General features: G+C 42.7%; 2 protein-coding genes across 2 annotated transcripts; one reads left to right on the forward strand and one right to left on the reverse strand.

Moving 5' to 3' along the window:
- Positions 1-5,448, forward strand: LOC102720693 (metal tolerance protein 2). The gene is made up of 12 exons (XM_015834405.2): positions 1-428; positions 513-582; positions 1,381-1,478; positions 1,649-1,797; positions 2,167-2,282; positions 2,596-2,692; positions 3,021-3,105; positions 3,211-3,273; positions 3,409-3,514; positions 4,460-4,599; positions 4,709-4,800; positions 4,889-5,448. Exons 1-12 carry the CDS (start codon positions 78-80, stop codon positions 5,049-5,051), a joined length of 1,530 nt encoding a protein of 509 aa, XP_015689891.2. The 5' UTR covers positions 1-77; the 3' UTR covers positions 5,052-5,448.
- Positions 5,449-6,609: 1,161 nt separating this feature from the next.
- Positions 6,610-12,423, reverse strand: LOC102720970. Its single transcript, XM_006651306.3, has 3 exons — positions 12,227-12,423; positions 10,044-10,865; positions 6,610-9,267 (listed from the first exon to the last, which is right to left on the reverse strand). The coding sequence occupies exons 1-3, from the start codon at positions 12,242-12,244 to the stop codon at positions 7,414-7,416; spliced, it is 2,694 nt and encodes an 897-aa protein (XP_006651369.2). The 5' UTR covers positions 12,245-12,423; the 3' UTR covers positions 6,610-7,413.
- Between the last annotated feature and the right edge of the window lie 800 nt (positions 12,424-13,223).

Genomic DNA, 13,223 nt, shown 5'->3' on the forward strand with positions numbered 1-13,223 from the left:
TGTATCTCGCACGCTTCCCCCGAAGATTCCGGAACAACCCATCAAATCGAACCTGGCCTTCCCTTTCCCCGCAACTGATGGGCTTCCGCTTCGCCCACCTCGCCGCCGGCGCGGCCCGCGCCGCGGCCTCCTCCTCCAGCCGAGGGGGCCCACACACGGCCTCTGCCCGCCGCGCGCTCCTCGCCCCTCTCGCCTCGGCCTCGCCGTGGGAGCCGACCGGGAACGGGCACTGTCTCGTCCCGGCCCGCGGCCACGTGGGCCACTCCCACTCCCACCACAGCGGCGAGGAGGGAGGCGAGGCGTCGGAGAGGGTCTTCCGGCTGGGGCTCGCGGCCGACGTCGTCCTCACCGTCGGGAAGGCCGTCACCGGCTACCTCTCCGGCAGTACGGCGGTCGCCGCTGACGCCGCCCACTCCCTCTCCGACATTGTGCGTGCCCGAGCTTCTGAGGACAAATCGCGCTCCGCCTCGCTTGATTTTGATGCTAATCGTGCTTGGTTTTGAGATGTGTAGGTGCTGAGCGGGGTGGCTCTGCTGTCGTACAAGGCGGCCAAGGCTCCCAGAGATAAGGAGCACCCGTATGGTCAGTCCCAATTCTCTCTACTTTCTGACCCCTTGTTTATATTTTTGATGTGATTATTGGCCATGGAAGGACTGTTGCTTAGGTATAAATGACGTGCATTGTTATGAGAATGATCAGTCCTGCCAATAGATGGGATCATGGGTGTCTTGCAATTAGTTACGTGGGATACCAACTGACTATATGAGAATCCCCTGTTGACACTTCATTTGTTGACATATTGGGCTTGTTTGGTTCTCTACCCTACCAATTTATTGGTAGTGCTAAATCTTGGTTGGCAAGTTTTGGCATTACCAATTTTTTGGTACGGTAGAGTAGTATCAATTGTATTGATTTGGTATGAATTGGCAGCAATCCAAATATCTATTATATACTATTCAAAGTTACCAAAAAATTTGTTAGGGCAAATTTTGGTATCCAACCAAACAGGCCCATTAGGCAGTTTACTTGGCTTAATGGAATATCAGAAACTCTCCTAGCTCCACTAGGACATAGGCCGTTTACCAGGATAATGTTTCATGCTCATCAGCCCATTTCTTGAATTTACAAAATAAAAAAGGTTATTACCTCTTGTGACTGTTTGTTATTGCAGCTACATTCATGTTAATATGCACATGACATACGCTAGAAAAGTTTGGACGAATATTCTCTTGCTGATTCTCATGTTTTCTAGGCTACCTGAATTTCTCATGTTACAATTTATTCTAGATAGAACAGCCTCCATTCCTATTTGATCTATGATCTGTACTTGTGCTAAAAAAAGTGTTGAAGTTTCCATCTCTCATTTTGCTTCTCTTCCAGGTCATGGAAAGTTCGAGAGTTTAGGAGCTCTTGGAATTTCAAGTATGTTATTGGTTACTGCAGGTGGGATTGCCTGGCATGCTTTTGACGTTCTTCAGGTCTATTACTTCTCAATGTCAAGAACAGTGGATTGATGTTTTTTGAATGATATTGTCCTTGCTTTTGTACTTTTTTTTTTTTTTTGAAATGTTGGTCTGTCCCTGATGACCTATGCTGCTGTAATACATGGTTTCACATGGACTTCATATGTTGAATTGTGTTATTTCAGGGAGTTATGTCTTCTGCTCCTGAGATTATCGGCAGCATATCGCATTCTCATCACAGCCATGGTAGCAGTGGGCATCACCATGGGATAGATTTGGAACATCCCATCCTTGCACTGAGCGTGACAGCTTTTGCAATATCTGTCAAAGAAGGGTAAGTGAGAGCTTTTCCTAGCGTGCTCATGCTGTGAGAAATTGTGTAAGTTTTTCTTTTGTTGGTCTACTTCTATCTGATTTTACAATCTTCTACTTTGTTAACTTTGTTGATAGAAAAGTACAGCTTGAACTTTTCTCATACATATGATTTTCTGTAAACACCTCATATTATGTCCCTTTTGTTACCAGTATTTTTTTCTATCCATTCATAGTGATCTATATCCATAGCAGGTAGCAGGATCTCCTTGAAACTCTCTTGATTTAACCTGAATTTATTTTGTTTATTATTTACACAGTTAATTATCATATAATGAATCACATAAGAAGATTGGAAAGTGTAAAGTTAAGTCCCAGTCTTGAATTACAGGCTATATTGGATCACAAAAAGAGCTGGAGAAAAGGAAGGGAGTGGGTTGATGAAAGCTAATGCCTGGCATCACCGTGCTGATGCTATTTCTTCTGTTGTTGCCCTAATAGGGGTAGGTAAGACCTTAAGTGAAGGCCTGAAATTCCATTTCTGTAGTAGCCAGCTTTTCATCATGCTTTAGAATTTAGATCCTGAATGGTAGGCTCATCTGCTCATCCATTATGAACCCTGTGCAAGACTTTCGGGTTTTTCGTTTGGAAATTATTGTATATATATTTGAATTAGAGTTCTTAGTGCAATTGATATGAGTGCACTGTATCTTTTAGTTAGTAGTATTAAGAAATAATCTCTTAGTCTATAAATTTCACCTTGAAGGTGTTACAGAAATTACACTGTTTATCTATATTGGGACATTGTCTTGTTTTTCAGGTGGCTCCATTCTTGGAGTTCCTTATCTTGATCCACTAGCTGGACTTGTTGTCTCAGGCATGATTCTTAAAGCTGGTGTTCAGACTGGATATGAGAGGTAACTATCTTTTTGTCAGGCATGATTTTCAATTGAACTTGGCCAGGATGAAGTTCGATGATATTTTAGTCTCAAATCAAGAATTGTTTTCTAGTCAAGGAATATTTCCTTAGGCTTTATTTTTCTTTCTTGTCTAACTAATTGGCATGTTTCCATATATTTTGCTGAAAATTGTATTCAAGAATGAAACTAATTCCGTGGTTTTACATTCTACTTTTCCTTGTTTAGTGCTTCATGGTTAGTCTGTACCTCTAGAGGTTTATATTCAAGGCTATCTTTCACCTTTCATATTGCTGCTTGAATGGTAGCGATTATTTCACTGATGCAGTGTACTGGAACTAGTTGATGCAGCTGTGGATCCATCACTTCTACTGCCAATCAAGGAAACAATTTTGAAGGTTGATGGTGTTAAGGTAAAATATTGTCTACAGCCTGAAGATTAATTTATTTTGTCCTTATGTTTTTTTTTATTTTAAACCGATAATTCAAAAACAATGGAAGTATTGAAATTATACTAGGGGTGCCATCGGTTGAGGGGAAGGAAAGCTGGGACCTCCTTATATCTCGATGTGCATATTGAGGTACACAACATTGTGATTTATTTTATTGCTTTGAGATTTATTTGTTGCTTTCGACATGACAGCCCTTACAGTTTTGTAGTGGGTGCTTAGGTGAACAAGAGAAGCTTATTTATTCTGATATTTATTTTATTATAGGTATATCCTTTTTTGAGTGTCAGTGCAGCACATGATATTGGTGAGACTGTCCGTCATCAAATACAGAAGTCGCATAATCAAGTTGCTGAGGTTTTCATACACATAGGTAACCTGCAGCCTTTTAAATCATAATCCTCTCTATATTGCTGATCATGTGGAACTAACTAATCATGTGGCTAGTGTACACAGTTGACTTCTTTTGCATATCCTAATTGGCATCGTCTACTCCCTCCATCCCAAAACATAGTATCTTCTAGTGTTCAAAATTTATAAAGCCAACTTCTCCTACTTCATTATGTCAACCAATGAAAATCATTTCATGTTTAATTTCTCCACCTACTTCCTCATCTTAACCAATTATACCAATGCCCATTAAATTCCCCCTACTTCCTTAATAGCTATGCCATCCTCAAGAAGTCCTTATATTTTGGGATGGGGGAAATAGCTTTTTTTGATTCTTGCAAAACTTTATGTATTTACTGCCTACTGACACACTTATCATTATGTGAAACAAGCTAAACGTTGGATAGCTACTTCGATATATGTGGTTTTTTTATTTTTTAAACCTTTTTAATAAATAATTTTATTACTAAACCTTGAAAGAAAATATTTTCACCATATGAACTTTTTGGATGCCACGCAAGCTGGTAGGTGTGGCAGGCTTGCTATGCCACCAACATTAGCGTGGCAGGGTTGTTTGTCATACCATTGTCACTGCTTGTCATGCCAAACACTCTACGTGACAGCGTTGTCTTGCCACGCCAGTGTTTGTGGTGTGGACAAAAGGTTCATACGGTGAAAATATTTTCCTTCGAGGTTTAGTAATAAAATTATTTTTAAAAATGTTATAGAAATGAAACAAATTCTCACACTTTTTGGTCCAATGTATAGCTTGCAGCACTGCTACTAATATACAGACCTTTTTTACTCATACTATTACTATTCTGTCAAACTGTTAAGACATGCCATTCTAGAGTTCCATCTCGTATGGTTAATTGCACAACCACGCCAAACCAACAGCATGAACACTTCTGAAGTAAGTGGATTGCAGATCCTTCGTATTCAGTGGAATCCAACATGGACAAAAAGGGATTTTGGGAGAATATAGAGAGAAGGAACTCAGATTCTATCCCGCGGCAACAAACGGCAGAAGCCATTGTGTCTCATATAATTTCCTCCCATTTCTCAAAGGTAAATCATTTTCACAATTCCTCCCATTTCTCAAAGGTAAAGCATTTTCACAATTCATGATAATGCGAACACCTCCCTCCTGCATTACTGAAACCATGCTTTGGTGCAGAAAATGTCACTTGAACACCTAATGCTGCATTACTTGCAAGGACGAGTGCTACTTCAGGTCCAGGTTTCAATGTCTCCAGAAATTATGATCCGGTAAATTAGCCCACCCTTTTCTGTCCTAAAGCTTCATCAATCTATAAGCTTCTAACCCTGTGTTTTTCCCCAATTGCTCGACCTGAAGTGATGCAATGAATATTGCAAAGCAAGCCGAAGAGGAGATACTGAAGGCTGATTCCAGCATAAGTCAAGTAAGCGTACAGCTAAGATTGGGGCAACAAATTAAGCAACTTAAGCTGCCAGGAGGCATAGATACATCGAGCAATCAACAGGCAGAAGAGCCGTAGCGTCAGCTGCGCTGTCATAGTCAGCCTGGCTGATTCTTTTTGCTAGTTTTTTTAAAAAAAAATCGAACATTAATCTGTCAACTTCATTAGCTGCTGAAGTGCTGAGGCAGTAGACTAGAAAATGCTTCGTAGAGTGATCATAGTCTATTCAGGCTTCAGAGAAATAAAGTGTATGTATATCTATAAAAGTATTAGAATAATGTAGAGAGAGAGAGGACACGGAGATGTAGTCTATTATCGGTTGTGTCTGTGCAAAACTGCCTGATACCAGTAGAGACTTCGGGGACGTTTGTTATCTCCATGAAGATCTGATTAATCTTCTAATTATAATACCCCATTCGGGACTACAATTGATTGATATTATTACACACAAGTTGGCATGTTTTTGCACCACATTGACAAAGCCTCGGTTTTTTTTTTTGGTATTTGGATAATGGATTATCGTGTGAACGTTTAATATTTACTAACTCCATTTCATATTATAAGATTTTTTTAGCCTTAACTAGATTTGATGAATATATATAATTTATATATATATGTCTAGATTCATTAGTATTTATATGAATGTTTTACGTTGTAAAACGGAGGAAGCATTTCATTCGTTTGTGGTTTTTGATTGTAAATAGTAACTGTTACAAATTCAATTTCATTTGCGTCTCGATCATGTTTTGGGGGTCTAGTTGTACTACAGATGAAGGGGTATGTCTGGTGATGGTCGCAACGCAATGTCTGCAACCACCCGGTGTCCCAACCAGGCAGCCACATGTCGGCCTCGAACCCCAGCCTGCCGTAAGAGCAAGTATAGGCTAAATGCTAACGTGGAAGAGAGAGGGGAGAAGAGAGAGAAACGAGTTATAAGTTTATAGTCAGCTCAGCTATAAGAACCAAGATACTCTGGGATAAAGACACGTAGATCCTGCATTAAAGATAAAAGAGTTAATCATTATATGAGTGGACTATAAGAAGCCTACAAAGAATCTTATAGCTAGATTATTAGCTATATTATTAGTCTTGCTCTAATGACCATCTTTTCCTCCGCCACATCACCTAGCAGTTATTAGGCCATTGCAAGGGAGGAATTTTATAGTTTATTTTTAAAAAATATTACTCACTCTTATCCATATCTCTTATACATATTATAACTCTAATCCATATTATAAGACTTTTTAAGTTAAATTAGATTTATTCATGTATCAATACATATATTCATTATTTAGATAAAGATTAGAAAATCTTATAATATAAAATAAAGAGAATGCTACATAAATAACATACTCTATTTTCATACCGTAAGATTCTTTTACCTCTATCTACATTTATCATTGATCCCTGTATATGATTTGTATATATACATAGATACATTAGCATATATATGAATTTAAATAAAATTAAAGGTCTTATATTACAGAACAAAAGAAATACAATATATTTGTTTTACTTTGTTATTTTATAGATAATATGCAAGAGACAAACTGCATTAGAAATAGTGTGACATGGTTGGTTTCATCGTAATGAAACTCATTTCATCTTTTTTTTTATTATTTTTTTATCACATTGTTAAAAAGTATCGATACGTCGCCCTATTTAATGAAAATAAAATTTACATTAGGAGTGGCCTTAGAGCAGCACCTACTCTCCATTTCAATAAAAAAAAAGTACTCCATTCAAAAAGCCATTTCAAAAGACCAATCCTAGCTATGAATTTTGACATCGGGCTCCAGCACTGCACCGTCTGCACATTGCAGATCAAGCCGAGCTCCAGAAACAGAAAGCAACAGCAACTCCTCACAAGAAAAAAATAATTAAAAGGAGAGATCGAAAGAAAGAAAGCCACAGCAAGCTCAGAACGATAGCAGCTCCTATAGGGCTTCCTTGCCATTGCTGGACCGAAAGCAATGCACAAACTACAGGGGCAGGAGAAACCGAGAAAATGAACAAAAGAAGGCAACGCACGGAGACCATTACTGACAGTCGCATGACATGGTAAAAAGGATGGTAAAACGGACCAAGTCACTTGCTGCTCCTACTACTATCATCAAGCTAGTCCAAGCAACATCCCAAGGATGATCTGCGCATCATCGAAAAACATTGAAAACCTGTTGTTAATCACAGAATGAATTTTCTAAGTACGGTGTGCATCTATCTCTCTCTCTGTCTCTTTTTCTCTTCCTTTTCCTCTCCAGTAACAACACAACTCCCTCTAAAGTCTAAATTAGGCCACGACAGGGCCAGCAGCTCACCTTTGCGCCTGCATGCTGAATGTCACCTGATGTTCTTCTTCCTTCTTCAAGGTTGGTGCAGGATCACCCGCAATGGTCGAAATGGCACCTTCGTCTGTCTGCGAGCACTCGAACAAGCAAGCTCATTGGCGAGCTCCAGAGTCCATGCTCGACTTCTCGGTGTCACTGCTGGTAGACATGGAAGCTGTCTCCTTGGTGGACTTGCGAGCTCGCTGACGAGGCCTGCTTGTTCCAGTAGGGCTTCTGGGGTCAGCCTTGCGCTTCCCGCCTCCGAGGAGCCCAAAGGCGACCGCTTCAAGGGCTCTTGCCGTGGGAGGCCTGACTCTGGTTCCTTGCCTCCGAGGATTCATCGCCTGTGAGGGCGCCTGAGGATCGGGCTGCTGAGGGCTAGCAGGGCCTCCTCTTGTTGTTTCCGGAGCGTCATGAATCGTCTGAGTGTTTGAATTAGAAGGAGCTTCCTTATTCTTGACGACGCTACCGTGATTGTCCGATGAAGGGGTGTGTACACTTGTGATAGTCTTATCATCCTGTTGTGCCTCCGGTTTAGCCCGAATAACCAAATCACTAGACTGAGCTACTCCTTTGGCAGGATGTGTACCCTCAACGGTGGTCTGAGCTGCTCCTTTGGCAGGTTGTGTAGCCTCAACGGTGGTCTTTGAATGAACAGAAGCCAGTGTATCTACCTTACGCCCAGATGGCTTCTCATTTGGCTTCGCCACATTCATCTTCTCATTTGACCTGTCATTGGCATGAGAGTTTGATGCATCCACTATCTGCTTAGATGGCTTCTCCTTGGAAGAACAGCTCGCAAGTGATTTGGATTGAAAAGTAGCACCAGCATCAATAGCAGTTGGTCTTGATGATGTTGATGGAAGCTTGACTTTCTCTTTTTCTAAACCAACGCCTTTTGAGAAAGAAAATCCCCGTCGACTGGTCTGGTCATTGCTACAGCTAGTTAGTCTTCTGCGCTTTGTCACTGGGGATAAGTATTTGCGCTTTTCATTTTTTGATTTCTGGGAAAAGAAGCTTGTCACACCAATTGTGTCAACATTACCGTTAGAAGAATGGCCATTAACAGGAAAAACTGAACATGATGTAGCTGCCATGTTTTGAAAAGAGTCCGCTTGCTTTCCATTATCTGCGTTGTTGGCTGAAACCATTTCGGTGCCATTTCCATCAGCTGCAACTCGTGCATATGGTTCCTCGTAATTTGGAGATATGTCATCTGTGTCATGTTCATCTGAGGAACTGTCACTCAGCATATCATGTGAATTATGCAAAGGACCAAAACTAATATTTGCATCAGCAGGTAAGTTCCTCAGCTCCCTCACTTGTGAGGGCTCTTCCCCTTGGACCAAGCTAGTATCAATTATTGTAAACTTTGGAGGCTCGTTGTAGCCATCCGAAGGGACATCTTGGTTCAGTTTCATCTCGGCATCACAGCCATTATTATCAGCAGTAACAGGATTGCCCATTTCATCAACCTCTAGCTCAAGAAGAACAGGGTCTGCTACCACTTTCTTAAGGACATCACTGACAGAGTCAAAATAATGAGTGCCTTTAGTGAGTTCACTTCTTGAAAACCTTTGGATACCAGGCACAATAAATACAAGGCAATTCTTGGTTGTGCTGACATCGTTTGGCTTCTCTGAGTGCCATCCTCTTGCAAGCAAACGAGGCCAGACAGCTTCCCAAAAAAGATCGTTTGATCTTGTTTTGCTTCTTCTGAAATCACCTGTTAAAAATTTGATTATATCTTCTGAAGCAAGAGAGGAACAATCTTTGCCTGCAGGCATGCCAGGTTGAATAGAAAGGACATGGTTTGGTTTAGATGGGTCCATAACAAATCCAGTCAAATCATCCTTCCCTTTACCAATCGCAACTGCCTCAACAAAAGCTTCTGTTCCAACAGTGGATTTCAGATTAAAGACAAAATCCGCTAATGATGTTTGGCCTTCATTGAAAGATTTGAACATCTGCAACATGAAACAAGCAATGCAACTCATAAAGCATTGGATGATAGAAGAACTTTCTGTGTTAATTTTAACAAAGATATATGAGTTAGTTTTCATAAGCTTGAAATAACCTAGTTATGTGAAATTGAACCAGGTAAAATTCCTTGGACCGTGGAGAGTATTTGTTTGGGGTGGGGGACTGGGGGATACCTTAAACCCTTAAACAATGCAACACAAATACAATTCAACAAAAAACTTAAGTGCCAAATGAAAATCATAACACAGTAGGAAAATGAAGTGCAGCGTGCACTTGCTTCAAATTTCAAGTGTAACATTCATATTTACAACTGAAATCCTATAGTATAATGCAGTAAAGTAGTTGCAAAACCAGGAAAAACACATGCCATGGCAATTGGACAGCCGTCAGTATGATACTATGATTATGTCAAGACAATCTTGGCCACTCTTTATATATCATATGGTGAGGTGAAACCTATAACTATGAAAAGAATTCAATTGAAAGAACATTGCAAGAATCTAGTCAGAGTAAACCAGGTTTGAAACTGATACTTTGAAGAATGTAAGTGATTTATATTATAAATCATAACAGCACATTGGATTAAAAAAAAAGAAATACCACTGAGAAAAAGAGTTAGTGATGGAACTGACACTCAGACAGACAGAACTTAATTTGATCATGAGGATAATTTCATACCGAGGCATCTCAATATCTAATTACTCATTGCTAGAGAGAAATGGAAGAGGTGATCAAAGTACGTGTGACAATTATGACATACCTCATCCAACAGATCATGATCTTCTTGAAGGATTTTAGATTTAAGGCGAGATATAAGCTCCTGCCTTCGCCAACCTATAAAAATGCGTTCCCCAAGAATGCATCTCCTGATTCTTGCTTTTCTGCAGTCTGACCATCTTTTATACGCTTCTCTTTTGTAGAAATTTCCGTAATAGTGGGAAAGCACATCCCCGACAGTCTTACTACCTATAAATCTGCTCAACAGCAGCAGATTTTTGCCAAAAATGTAGAGACCAAGGAGAAACAAGTCTGCTTCCTGATCACTCCAAACGGAAGTGGATGAGTTAGGCACTGGAATTAATTGATCAATTTCTCCTTGATCTGTTGTGGCTTTATCAGTGAAGTTTAGACCCCCTTGAGTGGAACATGGTGCTAATTTATCGTCATGTCCTTGTTGAGTATCAGATACTTTCTGATCAACTGGTAGCTCTGGATGTTGATCATGATATGTTGAACAGTGTTCGACTGTGTTATTACTGATTGGGCAAATCGAGGTCATTTGGCTATACACATCTCTGTTACTTGCTGTAATTTTGGTTTCTGAAGAATTATGCATTTGCATTTCCTCATCCTTCTTATTGGATTCACTTGACGATGCCCACATAATTGGTATAGGGCAATCATAACCAAGTGCCATGCAACTATCAGGTGTGTTGCTCATGTACTGGCGACGCTCATCCTCTGTGGCCAGATTAGGGATCTCTGCCTGGTAAGCTTTTCCAATGCATATACGCGGTGGTGAGTCATCATCTGTAGCATCTGATTGGTGTCCATCACCATCTTCAGGTTCAAGTGGCTCCATCTATCAAAATTATATAAAGGAAGCATTTGTAAAAATATTTCACATTGATACAAAAACATGTGCATCATCAATTCACCATCAGCACAAATAATTAAATTGTACATGCATTTTGGGAGTAAGAAGCAGAAGGATGCATCACCAGCATAGCTCTCGCTTGTTAACAGATGAAAAATGAAAGCTAATTACAATAAAGTTAACGCATGAAAATTTCTTACTTTACGCTCAAAGACTAGTCTCCTAGAACTCCGATATACTTACATTTTCCTTATGATCCATTATGTTTTTAGCATCTAAAATACACTGTATGCATCAGAAAATAACTAATTATCAGTTTATGACCTTCATGGTTAGTAAATGAAGCAAAAACACATGGCATTAATAATGTAACTATGCCTAATTGTATGAACAGTTGTACAAAGTCCCTGAAGCAAAACCCACTCTCATGAAACCTATCTTATGTAAGATTGGCTGCAGAAAACAGCGGTTTACAAAAGGGGCTAAATTTTCCCAGCAACTGAACTCATTTCGAAACACCTTGCTATTCTCGCAACTGTAACAAAGCTTCCCAGTAATGCAAACATTCAAAATGCAGTCAAAATGCTGCGTAGAAAAGGAGCACCAAACTCACTTTCCAAGTCCCAAAACTTTCGAAAACTCATGCGCATATTGGTCTATCGCATTATATGTCCATGGTGCTATGACTTGCAGGCAGCAAACTAAAACAATGTATATCCTGTATAACCACTGGGCAAAGAGGGGCCATCGTTGGACATATCCCACAATCAAAACGATTGAATGATTGAGAAAAGAAAAGAAATTTACAAGACACAGCAGATTGAATTACTCGATATCAATACCAATTGCTTACTGGCATAATAAAAATAAAAAGGGTGCACCATGACTAGAACCTATCAAGATTTGCTCGCAAGCGTCGGCAAACCACGCGGCATACTGCATACAACCCACGATGAGCAAAATTAGAGCCATGTTCCTTGACTCGGGGTCAACAATTGCATTGCGCAAATCTCAGGCCGGGCACGGAGGCAGCACCACCACCCCGACCAACCCACCCAATCCCACCTCCACGCCGGCGCAGCCATATACCAGGCAAGCCGCGCCGGAGAGCACGACATGGAGTAGCACCGAGGAATCCATGTCTTCCAAGAACGCGCACGAAACGGACACGCAGACCTAAAAAAGAATCTCGCGCAGACGTGATCACGGAAGGAACCACCGTTCCACGGGGGTCAAAGCCAAGAACACGGCCACCGCGACGCGGGAAAGCAAGCAGCAGCGCGCGCCCCCGCACGAGAGCAAATGCGAGATGGGAAGGAAGGAGGAAGGGAGCAGCCGCGAGGCACCTTAGCAGAAGCCTCCATGCACGCGAAGCCGCCGCCGCCGCCGCCACCCACCCTCCGCGCGAAGCTCCCCCCCTCCTCGCGCGCCGGGCGAGAGACGGAGAGCGTCCAGGAAACCGACGCCCCGCACCCCCTCCCTCGCAGAGCAGACGCAGAATCTGGAGGACCCCGAGGAAGTATATACAGACAGAGAGCGTGATTCCGCCCCCCCCCCCCCTCGTCCGGCGCGCACGCGTCCACCCTACGAGCACGGTGAAGGCGAAGACGGCGGCGAGGAGACGGAGGTGGTTGGTCGGAGCGGAGGCGGAGACGGGGAGGGAGGGAGGGAGGAGGTGGGCGGAGTCGGGGGAGGCTTTAAAGAGGAGGAGAGGAGCTGCAAAGAAGCGAAAGAAGGAAGGAAGAGCGAGGAGAGGAGACGCGACGCGAGAGCGAGACGGACAGCGGCGACAGCGAGAGCGAGAGATTGGTGGTCAGGCACGCACGCACACACCCTCCTCGTGGGCCTCGCTCCTGGGCCCGCTCCTTCCTGGGCCGGACGCACTGCGTGCCGCGCGTGCTTCTCTCCGCGCGGCCCGCCGGTTACCTCCACCTTCGAACAGCGAAGGGGGGGAAAACGTGGGGGGTGGGGAAGCCCGGGGTGCATCTGCTCCCCCACGCTTCCGCAGGCTGGCGTTGCGTGAAAGGGTGAAGGGGGTGGTGAGAGGAGGAGGAGGAGGAAGAGGAAGAATGTGTTTCACATAAACGTAGGTGAAAAATGTGTTTTGGCATAGACGGAGCAAGATCGATCGGGGGGAGGGGGTGGAGGATTCGGACCTCTTGCTTCGGGGGTCTCTTCTTCGTGGCTTGCACGGGAGGGATCGACGGGCGCCGCCGCCAGGCCACTGGCCTGCCGGTCAAGACCGAGAGCCGCCGTCGGACCACCGGCGGTGCTCGCTTGGGCTTGGAGGGAGGCGTTGGCTGCTGCTGCTGCGGGCTCCGCTTTCGTATGGGGCGGTGGCCG

The sequence above is a fragment of the Oryza brachyantha genome, chromosome 3 (genome assembly GCF_000231095.2).
Source record: "Oryza brachyantha chromosome 3, ObraRS2, whole genome shotgun sequence".
Taxonomy (NCBI): Eukaryota; Viridiplantae; Streptophyta; class Magnoliopsida; order Poales; family Poaceae; genus Oryza; species Oryza brachyantha.